The 22975-nt window shown below is 38.8% G+C and overlaps 1 protein-coding gene across 3 annotated transcripts in view; it reads right to left on the bottom strand.

Moving 5' to 3' along the window:
- Nucleotides 1-7065: 7065 nt before the first annotated feature.
- Nucleotides 7066-22975, bottom strand: part of LOC108234572 (MLX interacting protein) — a 16754-nt gene continuing 844 nt past the window's right edge. The window contains exons 2-17 of one of the 3 annotated variants that reach the window (XM_017413856.3): nt 18884-18990; nt 18190-18275; nt 17909-17998; nt 17722-17763; nt 17018-17258; nt 16832-16921; nt 16567-16661; nt 15102-15633; nt 14749-14834; nt 14557-14662; nt 14353-14465; nt 14104-14211; nt 13886-14013; nt 13016-13139; nt 11367-11496; nt 7066-9301 (exon numbers count right to left, since the gene is read on the bottom strand). In XM_017413856.3, the coding sequence (XP_017269345.1) occupies nt 9183-9301; nt 11367-11496; nt 13016-13139; nt 13886-14013; nt 14104-14211; nt 14353-14465; nt 14557-14662; nt 14749-14834; nt 15102-15633; nt 16567-16661; nt 16832-16921; nt 17018-17258; nt 17722-17763; nt 17909-17998; nt 18190-18275; nt 18884-18990 (2197 nt within the window). In that variant the 3' untranslated portion in view covers nt 7066-9182. Of the gene's footprint in view, nt 9302-11366; nt 11497-13015; nt 13140-13885; nt 14014-14103; nt 14212-14352; nt 14466-14556; nt 14663-14748; nt 14835-15101; nt 15658-16566; nt 16662-16831; nt 16922-17017; nt 17259-17721; nt 17764-17908; nt 17999-18189; nt 18276-18883; nt 18991-22975 lie in introns of all 3 variants that reach the window. The other 2 variants (XM_017413857.3, XM_017413855.3) reach the window with 2 other exon arrangements.

Here is a 22975-nt window from a genome sequence, read left to right on the forward strand (position 1 = left end):
GCTGATCATCTGATATTTGTTTACACTTTTACCTGTTGCCAGGCAACACCTGGGGATTCCTTCAGGACTGCAGTGAAACAGTTTGTGCTCAAAAACAGTGAAATAGTGTCCAACCTGCTTTGAAATGATGAAAAATCACTGAAGTTATGGAAATTTGATGTTAGAGGAAACAGAAGAAAATTAATAGGATAAAATTTGGGCCTGGAGCATCGGTGTAGAGGAGTGGTGTCCAGTCCTGGTCCTTGAGGGCCACCATCCTGCATGTTTTACGTATTTCTCTGCTCCAATACACCTGATTTGAATGAATGGGTGATTTACAGGCTTCTGCAGAACATGAAGAGGTGATTTAACCACTGAATCAGGTGTGTTGGAGCAGAGAAACAAGGAAAACATGCAGGATAGTGGCCCTCGAGGACCAGGATTGGAGACCCCTGGTGTAGAGCTTCATGTTGACAGCAGATTGAAACAGAAATATCATACATTTAACGTACATGTAAAACCAGAATGCAAGGATCTGCGAAACATTTCCACAAAAAAAGATAAAGTGACTGCTTTCCCATCAAACGATTACTTGAGTTAAAAGTCGACAAAACATTAAGAAATAGGGAAACAAAGGAGCAGAAAAGTTTTAAAACCGTTTTAAAACAAAGTTGGTGGTTTTGTGTTTCATATGTTCTTGCTTCAAACAGCCTACGCACCTCATTGTGTTTTTTGTTTCACAATGCATAAAATCTTGCTCTACCTGAATGGTGCCTTCATAAATGTTTCCTGTGCCGCCAGCGGTATTTTAGAGCCGCACTCTCAGAAATGTTGGCTTTTAAACTGGCGTCTGACAACAAACTGGATAGTTTTTGGCAGAAGTAAGGTTCACAACATCTATAAGGGTTTCAAATTTTTTGTTATTCGACCACAAGGCAGATTTTTCGCAGTACATCCTGTCTGGCCTGGGAACAGGGAGGAGCTGGAGAATATCACCGGGGAGAGGGACGTCTGGGACCTTTAACATGACCATGGGTAAGCAGAAGGATGGATGGATGGATGGATACAAACAGATTTCCACAGGACTGAGTCATTCCGAAATGAGCTTCAGCTCAAAGAAAACAGCTTTTTCTGATCTTTTGTAATCATAGTTGTCATCTTTGCACAGTAATGTCTGAATTTGAATTTGTGGCTGCAGGAGTGAACTGTGTTCATGAACAATTAAAGAATTGTTTTAATTTTTTTTATAGCCTGAAACCTGAAGATCACAGATATTTAACACTGATGTTTTTTAGCCATGCTGTCATTATTTAATTATGAACTGCAGGTTTTTTGTTTCACTTGTTTTGCCAACCAGAAATTCTAAACACGTTGCCTGTTCCCCATATTGTTATTTCCCACATCATGTTCATTATCAGCACACCTAGATCCTCTATTCCTTTATCCTCTGATCACCACCTGCAGTATTTATACTCTAGTATTACATGTGACATAAATGTAAAACTAAACAGAACACAATGAGCTGCAAATCTCATAAACCATGTTTTATTCACAATGGAATATAGTAAACATATTAAATGTTGGAACTAGGAAATTGTACCATTTTCTGGAAAATAAAGGTGAAAAAGTAAACTTAGGTGGTTTTGTGTGAGCAGGGGCAACAAAAGGCTGCAAAAGTAAGTTGTACAAATGAAAAAACAGTCGGAGAATTGACCTGTTGCCAATAAATTAATTAGGTGAATTGGCAACAGGTCAGTAAGGGGACAGGGTATAAAAACAGCATTTTAGAGAAGTAAAGATGGGCAGAGGGTATCCAGTCTGGTCAGAGCTCAAAGGACGAGGCTGCTCGTGATCTTTTGGCTCTCAGGTGGAACTTCCACCAATCACTGTCTGTAAACACAGTCCACTGTTCACATTTTTGACAATGTTTAGCTGTAATTAGTTATTTCAAGGCCATGTGACACCATTAATGTGTGCAGGCTTTGGTCCTAAAAATAAAACAAGGCAGCTTCGTAAACCTGGTCCTTCAGTTCCCAGCAACAAAAGGAGCAGCGACACTTGGTCTAGAATGTATAGAATTTATAGTTTAGTGTTTTGCTTTTAATGTCATTTTTTTCAATATACTGTGTATATAGCATTCCAGCATTTTAAAAGAAGGGGTTTTATAAACTAATTTTCTTCAGTGTTTGGATTCTGATGGTTTAAATGCACAAAACTAATGAAAATGACAGACATACACACAGTTTTGGGTAATTTTTTGTTTCTTTTGAAATTGAAAAACTGAGTCAAGTATACTAACTAGTATTATGACTCTTCAAGATAAATCAAAGGCAGATATCTTGTGCTGTGTTATCCAAATAAAGCAGAAAAGCTAAAGATAGATAAACAGTAACTGACGTTAATTGCTCTTGTATTACTAGGAAATTTATGATTGTATAATGTAGATAGAGTATACACAGTACATTTATACCCTGAAAACCCCAAATTGGGCATTTTTAATGTATATATTAGGCTTTATGGAAACAAGAATCACGGTGACTAAACACAAAAGGGTCTGACTTGTATATAAATCAAAAAAGGGAGTAATGCTAAACCAACTACGGTGCATTATGTAACAACTTCTCAAAACTTTAGAAGCATTACAACAATAAGTGAACAATCTCTCAACATGTCTGAGTTCCACACTGTGTTTCAAGCATTTTACCAAACAGTTTCAGTCTTGAGATGCCATCGATACCTCTGTGGCAGTTTGCACAGCCTCCACACAACCAACCACTGTGGTAAATGCTGCCCTACAACTGCAAAAAAGAAACATTTACAAAGAGATTGTTTGGACGATAATGCCACAGTGGCGTCATCAACCAGCTGATGGCATGCAGAAAAAAAAATCCCACGTACTGATAGCCTATATAAGCAGTTAGTGCCAGTACATGAGCATTGAGTCAGCAAAACCCAGGAAACAAATCACACCATGTGTCTGCGAAAAGGTAAGGTTCTGCTCAGGAGGAGCACTTAACGCTGAGGACTGTTTTAAAATTTAACAAAAAGGTTTAATTTTGTTGTTTTTCTTTTCAAAATTATTGTCCTTTCTCCTCAGTATTATCTTATTGAATCTACTTAGACGTCTATGAGGCTTCAGTTCACTTGTTACGCAGATAACAGCCTCATATTTTTGTATTTTTGTTTGCAGAGTTTCTGCTTTTCTTTACCGCTGTGATCTACATGGGCCTCCTGGTCGATATAGTCCAACCAATACCGCCGAGGGATCTGAGGATCCTTAACATGTCTTTGAATAATCTAAAAATGGCGGAAAACCAATGTGTAAGTAAGCTCACAAAAAGTATATATAAAGTGTACAGAACTTTGTGACAGTTTTAGGTTTTAGTTTAGCCCAATCTTTTATTATATTAAATACTTCTCCAGGCTTTTTGAAGGTCTTTCATTGGACTTTAGCAGGTGTTTTCACTCATTTTCAGTCCATCTCTTGTATCTACACTATGACAGCATGAGATCAGCCTGAGCTTAAAAACTGAGGAAAGTGAACAAATGAGGATGAAGGACAAAAAGTCAAGCCTAAAAAAACCATCTACAGTAGACAGGGCAGCTGTGGATCAGTGGTTAGAGCAGTTGTCCTCCAATGAGATAGCTGGAGGTTTGATTCCACCAGTATGCCATGTGTTGAAGTGTCCTTGGGCAAAACACTGAACCCCTCAATACCTCCAAGGTGCTACACTGATCTATGAATGTAATCTAAAGCACTTGCTTGACTCTATTGAAGGATTTATTCAGATTAGCTGTGTAAAGTTCTTTGTAGATGGGTGAATGAGGACAATGAAGCTCTGAGTAACCTGGTTGGATAGAACAGCACTATATAGGTACAGTTTATTTAGATGAAGAGTATCTGAAAATCATGTCTTCATGAAAAAATCCAGCAGATATCTGAGAGATTCATCATCGCTCAGTTGATCATTGACTGTATGCCAAATCCTCTTTGAGAATCGCCTTTTTGTGCTAGTTTCCTCACAGTTTTGTGTCCCAGCATTTGCTTTTATGATAATTGCTCCTGTTTCCTCCACAGGTCCATCAGCTCTTTGGGGAAGAACCGAACGCCTACAGTGCTGATACTTTAGAGCCCCTTGTTGGAATAACTTTTCCTGTGGGAAACACTACTGATCCTAAAACCCAGGAAACCATGTTTGCCATCAACGACTACCTCGAATGCCATCTGCCAAAAATAATCAAGACCGTCGTTCTGAATGCCTCTGAGATCCTCAGCAACACTAAGGCTTTTCAGATTCAGTTCAAAGCTTTTGCAGAAAAGACATTTTCAACAGAGACAAAATGCAACGACGAAAAGTTGGAAAAGTTGGGGGATTATGCTAAGAAGATATTTGTCCTCAGGATCATTTACTTCTCCAGGAAATGGACGGAAGCGTTCATCAGCTGAATCATACGTCACTGAAGAATATTTATTTATTTATCTACCTATTTATTTATTCATCTATTTATTTATTTATCTATTTATGTATTTGCTGAGTAGTAACAGTCTCTATTTAATGTTGTTTTTATACTAAGTGATGGTTTAGATGTAACAATGTTTTCTGTTACTCATTTCTGACTGGTGGTGGTTGCCTTCAGCTCGACTGTTGTTAATCTACCATCGCAGCAATAAAAACAGTCAATTCAACCTAAACATGGTTTGGTTTCAAAGCTGCTCTGTGCAATGTTTGATTGTCCAGCAGAAAAAAAAAAAGTAAGGTGTCTTTATGGACACTTGAATATTTTAACCATAATGATTCAGACTTGATGTTAACTTCAAACAAACTTAAGCTTTTAGACTGCGATTAGAAGTTTTGAAATCTGTTTAAATTAAAGATAAAGGAAAAAATAGATTCATCTATGACATCTCTTCAGGAATTTCCCATCAAATCCAGCCGTACTGTAGATGTAGCTCATAATAATGGCCGCCCTTTCTCCGACCGCTCGGTAAAAAGGGTCTGTAGCCGGTGAGCCGGGTCGTACAGTTTGGACATTCAGGTCTTTACGCTGCTGTTCAGGTTTTTTGTTGGCGTTTCTCAGACTTTCACATTAACAGGATAATTAGCACTACTTTTCCTGTTGGTGGTTTTGATGTTTTCACTGACTGATGTGGGTTCTTTCCAGGTACTCAAGGTTTCCTCCTACAGTCCAAAAACACCTGTTAGATTAACTGGAGACTCTAAATTACCCTTAGGTGTAAATGCTTTGACCCTGCAGCGAACTGACGACCTGTCCTGGATGTACCCCCACCTGTCGCTCACCAACCACTGGAGAGAGGCACAAGCCCCACTTGACCCTGAACAAGATTGACAGGTACAGAAAAGAGTCAAGTCTATGTAACATGAAACATAGGCAACAAACTCAAATACAAGGATCACAGAAAACAAACAACCACATCCTGACAGTAGGCCCCATTACATTCCTTTTTTCAGAAAAAGACCCAATTTAATCATCTTCATATCTTTATACTGATGGTCTTTAGACTGATATTAGACAGAAAGATAGAAAACACCCTTTATTAACCACAACATTTTGAACAATTGAAGTTAATTTGCATTTAATCTGATTGAACGGGGGTGCAGTTTATCTGAAACTCCAAAGAGTAAAACTGAGTCAAGGGCAGTTTTTCCTGTGACAGTCATACGCAGAGGAAAGTGTAATTGATTTTTATCTCAAGAGGTTTAAAAGGGATCTTTAAAAGATGAATGACAGAAAAGCATCACATCAGAACTCTGCTGTGGACTGAAGACTCCTGCTGTCATGGATTTCCGTGCTGGTAAGGATCTTGTTTGGGCTGTGAAACACTGAGGCTCTTCCATGCTGGTTACAGATCATGAGCAGTCTCTCAGTGCATGTGTCCCTTCAGTTCTAATTATTATCTTGTGTGTGTTTGCTCTTGTCACCGCTGTAGGTCTTATCTTGGTGTGCACACTTTTTGCACGAGCATCCTGCAAGCCTGTCAGTGATGAAGCAAAAGACGAGGCCTTGACCTCCACCATCGAATCCTTGATGAAGGCGATACGGAGCGCGCTGCACCACCTCGTAAGTCTTTTTATGCTTAGTTTGAGTATCAAACTTTAATGTGTATGTATTTTTTTAATTAAGAAAACTTAGCATTAACTGTTGACCTTAAATACAATGTATATTTAACAACCGTTAGAAGATCTTGTAAACTTTAAAAACAGATGATAAATGAGCGTTCTCACCTTTTGTTTTTGTTAATTTTATGATAACAAAACGTGATAAAGAGCATGTCTAGAGGTCGACCAATAAGTTTTTTTATGGCCGATGCAGTTTTTCAGAAATCCAGTCAGCCGCAGGCTGATAAACACCTCTAATTTTATTTTACGCTTTGGACTATATGTATAGCAATAATTGTTGACCTTGAATAACATGTATATTTAACAACCTTTAGAAGATCTTGTACACTTTAAAAACAGATGATAAAAGAGCGTTCTCACTTAAAAACAACAAACTGAGGAAGCTGGTTTTCTTTTCGTTTTCCTAATTATGTTTGCACACGTTTATCTCTAAGCATTGCACATCATATGAATTTATTATGATCTCAAATAAGCAGTTGACAATATTTTTGTGTTTCCCCTCAGTCTGCCCCGGAGCTGCTTCCCAACACCTCCTGCAGCTCCCTGAACATGACGGAGCAGCTCGGACCCGAGCAGCAGCCTCTCGCCGCTCACATCTCCACCTTCCGCTGCTACATGCAGGAGTTGTCTGAGCTCATCCCCGAGCTGTCAAAGGGGCTCAAGACAAATGTGCAGTTACTGCAGAACATGGAGAACCTACAGGGCAACCAGACGGTCCCCACCACCTGCAGCCTGCCCAGCTTCGAGCAGCAACTGGATTTTTATGTTTACGCCAAATGCTTTCTGCAACTTGTGCAGAAGAGACTGACCAAGTCAAAGTAAAGATGTTGTGTTGTTGCTGACTATTTATTTTTAACAACCATAAATTATATTTATATTTAAGTTATTTTTTCTACTAAATATTCATTCAGAAACTGATATTTAATAAAAATTAAATGATAAAACGTTGAGTTTGTTCTTGTGTGTTTATTGTGATTCAAAGTCATTTAAGGCATTTTAAACCATGTTGCATGTAGACATCAGAGAACTCGGAGAACACTCATACATACAGCATAAGAAAATGTTTTTTTTGCCCTTTAAAACACACAAAACAGAAATATAAGAAACAACATGCAGATCCCATCTGCAGAGATATACTGTACAACATCAGTAAAGGCAAACAAAAAGGGGAAATTCAACCTGTTTTAATCATTCAAAAATGACTGAATGAGAGAAGAAAAAGCAAACAACATCCTCACACAAACTTCCAATCAAAGGGGATAAAATTGGAGCTTTTTCATGCAATTATTCAATAAAAAAAATCACTGCAAAGAGAAAAAACATAATCATTTGTAGGCAACAATAAAAGCATTCAAAAGGTGCGTTTTCTTTTCCAAAAATGCCAATAAATTATTTTAGAGTCTACAGGATATTTTAAAGTCCCCATGAAATCAAATGTGTGGTTTGAAAGTTTGAATATAGATGTATAATTTTCCAATATTTCAGGTCTTATATGAAATACAAAAACCTTGTAAGTATTTCTAACATTATTTTGGGTGTGATCATTTCCTAGAATAATAAATTCTTGAAGCAGAGTAAAGATTGATGCCTGATCAGACTTTTGGAAGGAGAAACTAATGAAAAGACTTCAGGTGATTTCATCAGGACTTCAATATTTAACCAGCAACATTGTGAAACACTGCTGTATACCTTTCTGGTGCCAAATCTTGATCAGTCCTTTCTGCAGGTAAATCCCCTCATAGAAACACCAAAACTCCCATTCAAAGACCCTTTAAACCACATAATAATAATAATAATAAATAAAAAACTACTCTGAAAAAGGCACAAAAATCAAATGAAAATCGTGCCTTTTGCTTCTGTAAACTCCCAGCTGTTCTTCAGAAAGAGAAAAGAAAATACCCCTCCCCCCTAAAAAAATAAACCAAAAACAACTAAACCAATCACATCTGCCTGAGGAGTGACGAGCAACAAATCAAAAACAAGAAACACATCAGCCTCCACTGACTACAGGTAAAAGGACACTTGACTATAAGGCTGATGGATGACGGCTAAATCTGCATCTTTTTCCCTGAATTTGTCCACAGAGTGCTTCATCAAACGTCTGTAATGCTCTTCAGTGATGAATCAGCTCCTCTTCAATATGGCTTTTTGTTGAGCTACGGTATAAATTAGTGTAAGAAGAGCAGAAAAAGCACGTGTAAACCAGTCCGTGTGATGGAGCGCCTCTTTCTGCTGAGGAGGATCTTAATTTGTTCAGTTCAATGCACAATAATCTTACACACCAAAGTAGCCCTGAGTCATCATCAAAGAAAAGAGCCGGTTGAGTGATACTGTAGGTAAAGGTATATTATTGTCGGGAATAATTTGGCTCCATCGGGCTGTTCAAAAAAATAAAGATCGACTGCATTGTGTTGTAGTTTAAAAAAGGCAACAAAAACAAACAGGCAGAATGTGCAAAAGGCAGAAGTTGAAAGTGGATGGAGAAACTACAAGATAAGTTCTAGTGTTAAACAGATAATCTAGCATTTTCCTGAGTAAATGAGGGATGTGAAGAGAAATGGAGCAGAACTCTCTCGCGACATGACCTTTCTCAGGTTATCTACATGCTAATATTGAGTCTTTAAAAAAAAACAAAAAATAAACAGGCCTCCATTAAAACTACAGTTCGAGTCTCCACATGTTTAAAACCAAACAATCCCACATTTATCTCCTGGTAAAAAACATTTTCATTCTGAACAAACATTCACTCATTCCCTTTTTAAACACTTTTTTTTCTTCTTTTAAAACCTCAAGAAACACCTTTTCCATGTTGTTGTTTAAAACTAAAGTACCAGCTTGTTGAAAGTAGTCACTGCATCGTTTCCGTCAGCCGACACGCAACAAAACAAAAGAGCGACCGTCACGTCCTGAGTGAAAGAAACCCCAGTCCCACGTAGCGTTTTTCTTTTCTTTCTTTATTCCTCTGGGAATTTTTGCGGATTGGCGGAAGACAAGGCGACCTTCTTGAATGTCTTTCAGGAACGACAAAAGTTTTCCTGAACTGCTGATATATAAAAAAAGTGTTCAGATGACCTTCGGGTCACCGGTGTGCGTGACGGCCTCGACGGCTTCTTTAGGCAGCAGGAAGGGATCGGTCAGAATGGACGTGGTGGTGGACAGCTGACGGAGCGTACTCAAAACCACTGAGAAAACAAATGAAAATAGAATAAACATGAATGAATTTAGCTCACACAGCAGATAATCTCTATTCAGCAATCGAAGAAATAAAAGGTTACGATGTAGACGGATATTTACTGCAACAAAAACACTTCAAAGTGCTGCTAAGTGGCAGACAAATTCCTTATAAATATATTTTTTATTCACTAAACCTGCATCGAAAGTTTTTTATCCACATTCACAGCAGAGCAGAAAGTCTGTTCCACAACATGAGGAATAATGAGCGTATTTTTTTTTTTCTTGTAGTTTCCTAAAACAGCTTCCTCCTTCATCTGAAAGTCAGACACATAGAAGGGCTAATCTGTGGGCTGAAAAACAGACGTAAATGCAAAACATAAATTACTAAAAGGTTTCCACGGAGAGGACGGAGAGTTTGGGAAACCCCTTTCACATCATACAGAAACTAACTTCTCTCATATTGCATTAATAAACACAACAACACAACCGTAAAGTCAGAAAAAATGTTTTGTTAGAAAAAGCAAACTCACTTAGGGGACAAATTATTTTAAATTACTTCTCTATGGTTACGTTTATCTCCAGTATTGCTATTTTGTAACTTATGTTTAGCTGACACTATAAGTTTCCCACCCATTATCGATAAAGGCTGCCCTGACCTAGATTTGAACCAATGACATTAAAAACGCTTTTAGCTTTTCTAAAATACACAAAAACTCTGAATGTTAAGATGTATACCAGTGGGGTCCAAACTTTGTCATATGTGGGCCAAAATCCTCAAGTTGAAAGTACCAGTTAGTATAAATTACTAAAAGGTATAACTTTTATTTTATTTGTGACTTTTGTTTTCTTTTTAAACTCTCATAAACAATGAAAAGACACAAACAAAAGTGTACTGACTTAGGTGGAAAAAATCCAAATAATCTAAATTGTTGTAGATCCAAACGGAGAAAAACCGTTGCAAACATTTATCTTTAAAAAGAAAAACAAACAAACATTAAATTCTTTACATTTGTTGGGTTTAATGCTTTTGTTTTCTTGTGTTTGGAAAGTACGGTGGCCCTGAAGTGCAAAGCACATTAACAAATCACTAAGCACAAGTAGAAATTTAAAAACACAACATATTTAAAAACACAACGACCATAATCTACAGGAAGAGGTAGGTATCAGTGGGAAACACGAGACATCTCTGATTGGACAACGGCACCGTTTGGCTTTTGGATCAGAAGTTATTCTGTTTGTAGCACGTTTTTGAAATGTTCCCGGTGACCCAAACGTAAGACTTTTTAAATCCATTTTTAAACCTAAAAATTATACAAAAACTATACTTAAAACAAGCCAAAAGGTGTCCATTTGCATCAGCCTCTCTAAATTATACCACTTTTAATTTGTAGTTTTGGGCCGCACAAAATCCCTCTGAGGGCCGCAAATAGCCCACGGGTTGAACTTTGGAGACCCCAGATGTGTAAAATGACTAATGGACATTTAAGGGCAGATTTACAATTAATAATTTACTAGCTGGACAAATTGAATAAATGAATTTAAGAAGATAATGTCAATAATTTAAAACAAATGTGTCATTTTCCTTTGATCTAATGACACAAACTCAAAGCTGAATAATTTCCTTTTTGCAAAAATGAAAAGCCCTTCCCCCCCATAAGCTGCAAGTCTACAACCGGATGATGTCAATCTTGTCATCATCAACTTTTATCTGCCACCAAGCGTAATGCTAATGGTCAGGAACAAAAATATATTACTTTGACGAGTGAGAAGGGTGGAAAAGCTTTCAGTAAAGCCTTATTAACATGACTGGAGCGACCCGATCTGCTTAAAAACCCCTGTTGTGTCATGGTAACTGAGTAAAATCCAGGAAAACACAAACAGAGATAGCCGAAGAGTCAACGGTGAAAATCCCTGCAACTGGAACAAAGTCTTGTCGCGATGACTGCAAACGAGCACTCACACACACGGCGTGGGCAGATTTTAACTGCACAGACATTTTAATGTAAAACAGCCACACTGAGTGAATTAATCACACCGCATTGAGTTGAAAACAAGTGATATTATTTTACTTACTGGGTCTGAGGACAGGGAGGGAGCAATGATTCTCGAGCCACTGCAGCGTGGTCTGATACAGCTCTGCTTTGCTCGTAGTTGACACCATCCCATTGAACGACTCAAAGAGGGGCCTGATAATGATGCTGAACTAAAACAAAGCAATAAGGTCAAGGAAGATTTAACATCAGAGAGAGACGGACATGCAGCCCTGCAATACAAATAACTAAGCAGCAAGTTCTGCACGCATTAATGCCCAGAAAAAGAAGAAAAAGAGCTGAGATTCAACAGCTTTGTCCTCTACAGAAACACTGGAGTTGCATCTTTTTAAGTCCAGTGATTGAACCTTTTTAGTGCAAGAAAGGTGCTGAATAATGCAGAAAGTCCATCATTCAGTCTATGCAGCATATTAAGGGTAGGGATCGAGACAAGCTCAAAAACAGCAGGAACACCGTTTGTAATAATGCCCCGTGATGCAAACAGGATGCTTAAAAAGCAGCTGCTAACACTGAAACGATGAAGGGGCGTTATAAACAAACATCACTTCTGATAAATGGCTTTAGTCCAGTCAAGAACTGATGCTAAGGATTCAGTGATCCTCATCAAGATTTGAGATCAGAGACTCGCTACAAACCAGGATTAAAACTCCCTCAGTAGAAAACGTGTCCATCTTCAGTGCTTCATTAAAACAGGAGAGAGAGAGTGATTAAAAGATGACTTGAAAACAGGGCAAACTCAACAGACAGAGAGGAGAACAGCAGCAGTGTTGGCACTGTGGTCATCAGAACGCCAATCACTCTCACATATTTCGGACATGTCGTAAAAACTCATTTTTACTCTTTGGCATTTAATTGATGTATTGTTTTGTGCTTAGTTTTATTATTTGTGTTATCGTTCTTGTACAGCACTTTGGTGCAGTTTTATACCTGTTTTTAAAGTGCTATATAAATAAATTTGACATTGACAGGTCCAAAGTTAGCACCATTCTGGGACAGCGTCTGTCAAACTATTAGGAGGATATTGGGTTATGTCATTCCTAGGGATCCCAAAATGGACTCATTTTTTTCACGACGGTGGTCACAGGCACAAATTACTCACTGCCACAAATGTAGTGACACCCCTCTGTCACAAGATCTGGCAGGAGAGTTTCTCTGCTGCAAAGGGGGAAAAAAACCAACAAAAAAACCCCAGCAAAAACACAGAAACAGTTTGCGGATTTCCTTGGCAACAATACATGATGCAACAAATGTTCAGCGCCTGCGGGCAGCGCCGCTGATTATCTGACCCCGCGATCTAAACTTCAAAAAGGTATCTCATCAGAGCTGTGAGAACAGAAGCACATCAAGAGATCTACTGTGGCTACAAGGATTACTGGTGATGGACGAACTGAGTCACTCCTGAAGTGACTCACTAAGTGAAGAGTAGACGGTGCTTTGCACAAGAGGCACCTTTCCGCAGAGCGAGGTAGGGGACTCCTTCCTGAAAAGCTTGATAAACATCAAAATACTTTTTTTAAAGATAAAACGTAGCTAATAACAATGTAACAGCAAAGCTTTCTGTTTGTGAGTGAATGTGTATAATCTTGACTACATCCCACATCACTATTATTTGAATTATCCATGTTTTTAATAAACAGCAGAAAGAGTAGGGTTTGTCTTGTGGAAGGATACGATCCAGAACTTCCAGTTCTGAAGAGTGCGGGTCTTTACGTACTCGTTGAACTTCTCCTGCATGTGGTCGGAGCGATTCCGCTTCATCGGCACGCCGGTCGCAGGAAGCTGCTCCTGACACAAGCTGCGATTAAACGGCGAGGGCAGACACAAAGAGAAAATGCTTTAACGAGTCCGGCTTTTGCACACGTTCATGAACATGTATTGTGTTAAAGTTTTCAATCACTCCTAATGTCTTTATACTTTGCTTCTGAGAGGTCAGGCTGTTTCGTAATCTTTTAAAAGTAATAATTCTGGCTTTCTGATGGTCTTTCTAAAGAGTTCTTTGGGACTTTGGCTGCTTTAAATGTATTCTGCACATCAAATTTTGACCTACTGTGTATATACTGCTTTTAGTTTTATTGTGATTACATGAGCAGTTGTAACATAAGCAATTTCCCTTTGAAATTAATAAAGCTAATCTGATTTTAATTGGCTGTCTAGTCCCTGACAGCATATTGTGCAGCGTGGAGTTAAAATGAACAATAAACAAATGAAGAACAAAAGTGTCAGGCCTAAAAAAAAACAAAAAACAGAACCGCCTCTGAAAGTCGTTAAGAAATAGGAGAAAAGATCCTGCTATGACCTGAAACAAGACACGAGAGATGCATCATCCTTCTGCTGATCAACTGTACGGCAAGTTTTTAGATATTTGCTCTTGTTTGTGCTAAAGTACTATTTTATGTGTCAAACTGTGTTATCTTTGGTACTTTTGTTAGCTTCAACTAAAAGATATAAACATAAAATACAGGAAAATCTGAAAAGCTAAATATAAAAGTAAGGGATGAGTCAGGACTTTTGCAGAGTGCAGTATATGATGTTTTGGATTACCTGATAGAAGTGTTGAGCTCCTCTATCTCCTCTCGTAGTCTCCTGACCTCTTCCTGTATCTGATGCCTTTCCTGCTGGAGCTTCCCAATGTGCTCCACTGCCTTCTGCAGCGTGACTGCATTCGTAATCTGAAGGAAGAAAGTCAAGGCAGAAAACACAAACCTTGGAATAAGCACCACGTAATCCCAGTAACATAAGATTTATATCAGCAGACCTACGTTCGATTGGGACTTCAGAGTGGGAACAAGGTTGCCGAGCGTCTTAAAGCCAATATTTATGTTGCATCGTCTCTTTTGTTCAGCAGATATGTGGGTCGTCCTCCGGTTCTGTCACACACCAGTGAAAATATCGGAGTTATTAATGAGTGTTTCGTATATGAGAGAGAAAAAAAAAGATGTTGCTGAACATGAAGGGTGGAGTTTATTCATTCGAACCTGTGAAGAGCTAATAAAAACTGTAACACAAACCTGATTGTGTTCGTTCTTTACCAGAGCTGAGCTGCTGCTGATTATTGCCTGGGGACTGGGAACTTGATCTAATCCACAAGGTGAGCCTTGACTGGACCCTGGCTGACTGTGAACTGCAAAGAGAAGAAGCACAAAAGACTTCTGTTCTTAGGAAGAAGCAAGCTTAGAGTCTTGAGAAGCTGTCGTCTTGGAGAGAAATCTCACCGGCACCAGGGGAGGTGTCTTTCTGACTTTTTTGGCCAGTAGAAAATAACTTCTCTTCTAGGACAGTGGGCTGAGGAGACTTCTGTGTATGAGGCAATCCAGAGGCCTGAAATACAAGGATAGTTATTAGGAACTAATAACTGATCATCTTTTTCACAACTGGCTGATTTGCAGAATAAAATGAAGTCATACCGCTGCAAAATGGGATGCAGTAATGACCACACCGGTGGTAGGTGGGGATGTACCAAATACAGCACTGGGATGACCTGGGAAAGGGGCTGAGAGGATTTGTGTTCATTCATATTTTATCAAAAACAAATCATAGATCAGTTGTCACTTTTGACAGATTCATTGGTACAAAACGTCAGCTTTGAGAAAATGTAAATCAGACCAAGTAATTTGTAAAAATCGACTGTTTTAATAAAAATAAAAGCTGAATAGCCGAATAAGAAAAGCTTGAGTGCCACCTTGTGAAAGTTAGATTAAAACAGCATACTTCTACTCTCAGATCAATCAACAAACAAGTTTTTAAGAACGCCGCTGACCTGGGAAGATGAGGTGGGAAGAAGGGAGGGTGTTAGCCGGAGCAAACCGTTGCACAGGACGGACTTTGCTGGAAGTGTTTGCCTGAAATGAGCGAGGCAGAACGAAAGTCTGAGGCTGCTGCTTGTGAGACGCAGGCAGCGGAGCCAGAGGCTGGAGCTGGGATGGAGGAGCTGAGATGTGGCTGAAGGCGGTGGCCGTGTCGCTGGGGGTGACGGAAGAGGGCGCGGTGTGTGTAATCACAGTGGGAGGTACGGCCTCCTCCAGCACCGAGGTGTTGTCCAAGGGCGAGGCGACCATGGGTGCTGCTGGGGCCAAATTCTGACCCGGAAGGCACGGGACCAGGGGATCTTGGGATAACGCTTGAGAGACAGAGGAAACTACCGGCTGATTGCTGGACGCCACCTCTGCACCAAACAGGGCCGCGTAGTTCTGTACAAATGCAGCTCCATCGCCATCTGCCTGAGTGGTCTGACTGACCATGGGCGCAGGAAGGGGCAGCGGGCCTGCAGGGGGTATGTGGTTGGCCGAGAGCTGCAAGGAGGACATTAATGGGGTCTGGTGAGGGATAAAAGAGTGAAAACAGTCATTTATTACTTTCTTACAGCAGATTATGATAGAGAAGTTCATGTTAGTTGGAAACTTTGTCTGATTTTTTTAGTTATGTTTATAACGGTAAACAGGCTGCTTTAGCCAGAGGCAGAATTATTTCCCATTTAATTCATTAGTGGTTAATTAACTTAACTTTAACAGTGTTGACTTGGGTTAGAGTTAGCCTAATGTTTACAGCTAAAGTCACTAGTTTTTCTTGTTATTTTTAAATTAAAGATGAGCAGAAACAAAAAAACAACCAAGCTGCATTAATATTGGTTTTTTTTAAGTTCCAAGTGATAAAACAAAACATCATAACTAAAAAAAGATGATAGAATATCTCGTATTGCTATGTATGACCTGTCAGACATCTGATTTGGTCCCAAGCTTGATCCGATTCAAAATTTTAAGTTTGAAGCCAAACAGAATTGGTTCCCACCCCAAAAACAAAACAGAAAATCTTGTTTCACTTATCTCATAAATTTCAAATAAGGAAAATAAACTGATACAAACAAACAAGGAATATTGTCCAAAACTGTTATTAAAAATCTGACCTATAAATGTGAATATTTTAAGTGCTTGTAATGCTATAATAATTGCTATAATAATAATAATATTATTATAATGCCAGAACGTTTTCTGTTTATTCTTTTCTCAATATAATGAAGGTGAAGACAACACTTTGGTTTAGACTTTGAGGTGTAGTAATGTCAGACAAGGATGTACTGTAATGCTTTTAGGGGCCAACTCCAAAAACCCATACATTAATATTTTCACCAAATTACTGCTGAAATATTTAAGGAAATAAACAACTATGTTGAAGCACCGATTGTGACGGTGGAGTGTGTTAGGGGCTGAGGTTGGGTCGGTGTTTACCTGCGACTGAGAGCTGCTGCTGGGTTGAGGGGTGACAGATGATGCAGTGGGGGAAACAGAGGGGAAGACAGGCTGACGGAGGCTGTGAAATAAGTCTGGAACAAGAGTCTCTATGTTAGCTGGAGGTTAGTAAAACCACACTACTTCTTATGTTAGGCTAAGCCGACTGCGTTACCAGAATGTGTGCTTGATTCCTGTACAGTGTGCACTATTAGTTTGAGCTTTATTACTGCTGCTGTAGCTGTGCGTGCTGCCTCATCGCTACCTTGTAGTGGATCGAAGGAGTCCATGAAGTCCAGGTTGGGTTGTAAGGGGATGAGTCCTGGTTGGATCATGTCTGCATTCCCTGCGTGAGCTGTGGACGGTGGAGGCAGAGGCAGGGTGAGCGGGGGGGGGAGGAACGTGGACGGTAACGAGCAGAAAGCAAACGCTCCGATCAAAGGTTTCTCACCGATTTCCCTTGGGTTGGGCCAGGCTATGGGCTGGTGTGAGGCCAGCGTGGAGAACAAGGTGTCTGAAAACTCTGACATCAGAACGTCCATGTCAAAGAGGGGGTCCATCTCCATCGGGGCGGGGATTTCATTGTGCTTACGAGGCATGCGGCGCGACGCGGTCTCTTCATCCTGATAAAAGGAAGCACGGAGCATGTCTGGAGAGACTTCCCCAAACAGAGAAAACTGCTCCTCTGGCCCCTTTAAATGTCCAAAATGCAACCACCAAGCCAGTTAATGTCACACAAGCATGCAGTGTGGTGCACAATCAACAAGTGATGGCACTAATATGACACATGCACTGATCCTAAACTAATATTTCTCCATTTCTTTACACAGTAATGTGCAAACGGTTTAAGCAGTTGCCTAGATTCTAATTTATTGCAGAATATCAAAAGTGATAGATCAGACTGGTCCAATTAATTAACTTTAAGTGTTTGAAACTTTTGCACAGTGCTGTCAGTGTGGTCCTAATGTCAGCAAATTACAAAAGCACAAGCTGTCAGAATCATCCTTTCACATTATAGCAACAGAGTATTTCCTATGAAGTAATATTTGGTTAGTTTCAGTGGCGTTGACACTTGACTGAATAGATGCTGATGGTACTGATCATGTTGACATCAGAAGTGCTCCGGTGAGTTAATCAGGATGCAGTTCTTCATACCTTGAGCAAGCTGGAGAGGTCTTCATCTTTGTGCTTCTGTAGCTACAAATGAATGAGCACTATGTTATATTATGCTGTTTTATATTTAAAATAGGGCAAAAAAACAAGACAAAGCTGCAGAATTTACAGTATTGCCTTGAAGTTAATTAAAGTATTAGTGTATCTTTAAAAAAAAACAATACAATACCCTTTTCTTAAAATATGTTCTCCATTTGTGATATTCTTTTATGACAATTTCAATTCTTCTTTTCCAGCCTTTCCCATCTGTAGCAATAGCCTGTAGAAGAACGAGAAACAGGAACTACTGAAATGTGCCAAGAGAAGAGCTGAAGGGAAGGAAGTGGCAAGAAAAACAGCAAACTAAACAAATTCTTTAGGAGACTGAACTTAAAATGACCTGTGGGATTTTGGCTACCAAAACTGTTAAAGAAATCTGTTGGCTGGTACTTCTCATGGTCCTTTCTTTACCTCTGCAGGACGATGAACATCAGAGTCCATGTTTCCATCCAGGGGGGTTACAAAGTGACAGACAGGATTCCCTCTTTTCTCAACATCTGAGGAAAGAAAATATTAATTAAATTAAATCTAATTTCTATTTTGTCTTCATCTTAAGTCATATGCAGCTGAATTACTAGCCCCTTGCAGAAATAATTGCTTCAGGTTTGCAGCTTCAGAAGGGCTCACAGCTCATAAAACTCTGTCCTGCTCGTCTTTATGACACAAATAAAATTTACAATGAGGCACTAGCATCCAAACCGCTCCTAGTACATTCAGGTTGTAAAGCTCTATATAATTTTCTTGATGACTTCATGAACAGAAACCAGTCCCATAGTTTGTGAGTTTAAAGATAATGCTGCAAGTATCGATAAGAATGGGCTGAAATAAACACGTGCAGTGCAAACATAGGAACTGAGCTACAAGTTATAAAAAATTTACTCAAATTTAAATATAAAGCACATTTCAAACACAACTGTCACTTAAAGTGCTACACAACAAACATTAAAAAATAAAATTTTACAGACAAGAAGTCAAATTGTGGAGTTTTCTTTAGCGTTTCAGAGGACGTTTAAATTAGCAGCTCGACTGAAACAATCCAACGTCTCACTAAATAGTAAACAATTTAACCAGAAGTCTCAGGTAAAACTAAAAGTTTCACTCTTACACTGCATATACCAGGCTCTCCATATGGCGTTGTTGAGGCGGATCTTGTCTCTCCAGAGCAGCTTCAGACCTTTAAAGTTCTTCCATTTGGGAGAAACTAATTTTCCACTAGAAAAAGACAAAAACAAACAAAAAACAGCACAATTTATTCTCAGATGATGACTGACATAAACCACAGTAATGTAGGCACATAATAGCATTCAGTATCTGAAGTTAAAGTTTCAAACTTGTCAGATATTTTCTGCAAATAATTATAAGAACACAAACATCCCTGTGTAATGTAATTAGATTTAGGAAAGAAAAAATATATATGCCTGAATTTGAACATTGTGCTCACCGGTGGGTTGGAGCCTGTCTGGGACAAAATAAATAAAGCAACTTTCTCATATACTGAATTTGTGAGCCTTAATTTTTCCTCATATCCAGGTGACTATTTTCTTTTTAACTGTTTACTTGCAGAAGTTCATTTTACCTTTTTTTCATAAACACCTTGAAAAGAAATATAACAGTTAGACCAATTAGTTGATTGACTAATCTGCTACTTTAAAAAAAAAGGCAATTGGTTACTGATTATGAAGTTATCAGATGGAGATGCAGCAGCAGCTGCTACAACCAGCTTACAATTTAGTGTTTTTTAAAGAATGCTCTTTTATGTGTTATTATTACGTTCACAAGTTCTTCCAAGGGTTTTTTAAATCCACATGTATTTAAGGTAAACAATTATTGTTATACTTTGTTAAATGAAAAATATGTATTGGCAAAAAATAAAAATAAAAAAATCTGTGTTGTATATCAGCCATCAGCTGCCCTGATTTAAAGACAGCTATCGGAATCGGCCACAGAAAAGCTCATATCGGCCGACCCCTAAAAAAATAATGATCCAAAGCTTGAGTATCTACGATGAAAGCTGCTCTTCGTACCTCTGAACCAGCATCATCCTCTGTAAAAACCTCAGTCTGCTGATAGTGATTACTGACTTTCACAACAGAACGACCTAAATTTGAGTCTAAAAGCCCAACAGTGGACAGGTTGACAAAAGATGTATATAAATACTAAAGTATACCAATTATAAGAGTTAAAATGAACTGCTTCATTGTTCTACTTTATTCATTGTGTTACTAAAAGAATGAAAGATTTGTCCGTTTTTACCCTTATGCATCCAAGTGCCTCGGAGCTCATCCGCATGCACCGATTTTGTTACAAAACCTGAGATTAGTGATAACAGCACAATGCACAGTCTGTTCATTATCAGAAAACTTAAAAAAAACAAAACCAAACCTGTCCTAACACAGAATGAAACTCACTGAACTCATAAGATGCAGGTTAAAGTGTTGCATCTGAGTGTTTTTAAACTTGTTCATTTGATTAAAAGTACTTTCCTCTGAAAGGGATATGTTTGCACCCTTCCCACCCTGTCCTTTTATTTTATTTTATTTAGTTACAGTCCGTCCTTCCTGTCAACTTGCTTCCCATTATTTTCCAGACAAATATGAGTGTTAACACGCTGCGTGAGTCTTCAGAGCTGGGAGGGTACTGAAAATGGGTGAACAAATGAAAAGATTAGCGCACTGGTAACGAGAGCATATCTATCAGATAAAATTGTAAGAAAACATTCTAAAGCCCATTACTGCTAATGGAAATACTACACCAAATACCTTTATAGGAGACAACAACAAAACAGTCGGTGCTTTATTAACAGGCCTTCCAGTGAGTTAAACTTAGAGCGAGGTCTGAGGGAATCCTCGGAGCAGCTGGCACCGACGCTGCGACTGTAAATAGAGAACCTCGGGTAACGTGAGCTTCTTTCTTAATCTTACTACCTGCTAACAGGAGTTAAATTTAAACTGAGGTTTGTATAGAACATTATGTGCGTCTCTAAACAGTTACACTGCTTTTTATCTGTGCTTAAAAGAATGGAAAAGCTGCATACTTATAGCTAGTTTCTTCACAACAAGGAGCAAAATTCTAAATAACGTTTTCAGACATTTTTTGTCACAAGTTACTTTAAAAACGACACAAATATACGGTTTTAATGTCTAGTTACTGATAAGTGTTGTTGCAAAGTCACTTATCAAGAAATATGTCCCATCATTGCTTCTGCTTTACTTTGTAAACTTTTTGTTTTTGGAACATCTCTGGCTTAGTCTGTTGGATAAAAGAACAAAGCTGAAGATAAATTTGTGTTTTGGGATCCATTTTATGCTGTTATTTTACACCCCTTAAAAGAAAACCCAACAACCTGCTGACACTTCTGATAATACGCAAAGATGAGAGTCATAAAACTGCTCGTCAACTTTTTAAAAAACTTACTTGAAACTATATATTTTTTTAAAAGTATGTTTTATAGACTGTTTTCATTCAAGTTTTAAATAAACAATAGCAATAAATATATAAACAAAGCACAAAAAGCAAGGAAGTTTGTTTGGTCGATTGTTTCTTTGTTGTAACAGTGCATCTTGGGAATAAATCTCATACCGTTGGAAAGCCCGTTTGTTTCTCTTTATATGGAGCCACATTTGTTTGGAAAATGCATCTGTGGGATGAGCAGCAGAGCTGGGTGTGTGGGTTGCACCCATGAAAAACTTGCCAAATCTTTTCTGCCAAATACCTTCTTCTTCTTGTGGAATTTATTGGCGGTTGGCCAAAAAAAACTGAAGGTGTATGTTACCGCCATCACCTGGTATAAAGTGTGGTTCAGTATGAACTGTTTAAATTAACTGCATGCAAGTACTATATAATTAAATTCTTTTAATCAGTTTATCTTTTTTAACCTAATTATAATCTGCATATGTTTGCTCCCTAAATTCTTTTGTAAAGTGTCTACTATCTTTAATCCTTTCAAACTCTTTCATATCTACTCTTTTCTTCATATTTTTTTGACATTCTAACATGTTTTATTGTCTCATCCTCCCTGCAGTGGTCATGTGTTCCCTGTGTTACACTTCTGTATTTTAAAAAAAAAAAGTGTATAATTAAGTCCTGTATGACCAAACCTGAGTCGTGTTATTAATCTTTCCTCCTTTCTGCTCCTTCCTCCAGCTCTCATTTCTCCTACTGTCCTTTGAACCCCATAAAACCATCTTCCTTTGCTTCCTCCATCCCACCTTTTCCGCCACTCTTTCTTTGATGATACTTTTTGTTTCTGATTTGCTTGTACATACTGTCTGAGTTGCCTATTTTGCTGCCTTATTTCTCCTATTGACCCTTGTGTTGAGCTTCTGGTCCCCCAGGTGGTGACAGTCAGGTGTCTGATTGGCGCCTTATCAGCACCTGTGAGCAATCGGCGGCAATCCCATCTCCCTGCAACCAGGGAACTCTATCCTCCAAGACGACGACGCTCGCCCCCACAGAGCGAGGTCTATCAGAGGCTACCTCCAGAATCTGGGAAGAGTTTTTAAAACTTAAACACGTAGCACTTTCTTGTGCAAATGCTGCGATAGGAATAAAGTGTTGTGTTTGTTGACATCTTGTCACCTTTTAAAACAAGCTGAAACTCTAATCAGCAGCTCAGCGAAAGTATTATGTATTCCTATCGTGTCACGATGCCCGTCCTAAAGTGACAACATGAGGCTGGAGCTCTGCTCATCCGTGTTTAATGAGCCGCAATATTTATTTTATTAGCTGTGAAAGAAGCGGTGTTCCTGTTCTTAAACTATGACAAAGTTAAATGTTGAAGCTCTCCCTGGAGCCGTTTTTTGACTTGTCCTTGCATCACTTCCTTTAGCTGTTTTGGTCCCATTATGGGTCATGTGAAATCAAATAAACAAGGTAAATTCAATCCTCTGACGTTAACTCTTTCAGAAACTAATCTAAATGCAAGTCTTATCTCGTGGCCTTTAACTGGAAACCCGTGCACGTCCACTTTGATAGGGCTTAAGGACATGTTGCCAGAGCTCAGTCTGAGGAAGTCAGATGTAAAAGAACATGAGTAAAAAGCAGATTAGCTTTAATTTATGCTGATGCTTGCAAACAGGGGTCATTCAAGTGGTTTTCATTGGGTGACACTGATAATTGGGTACATGAAGTACCTTATGCATCTGCACAGTTCATGACAGGTCAAACAGGAAATGACAAAAAAAAAAAAAAAAAAAAA

This window comes from Kryptolebias marmoratus, linkage group LG1, assembly GCF_001649575.2.
Source record: "Kryptolebias marmoratus isolate JLee-2015 linkage group LG1, ASM164957v2, whole genome shotgun sequence".
In the NCBI taxonomy this organism is placed as follows: domain Eukaryota; kingdom Metazoa; phylum Chordata; class Actinopteri; order Cyprinodontiformes; family Rivulidae; genus Kryptolebias; species Kryptolebias marmoratus.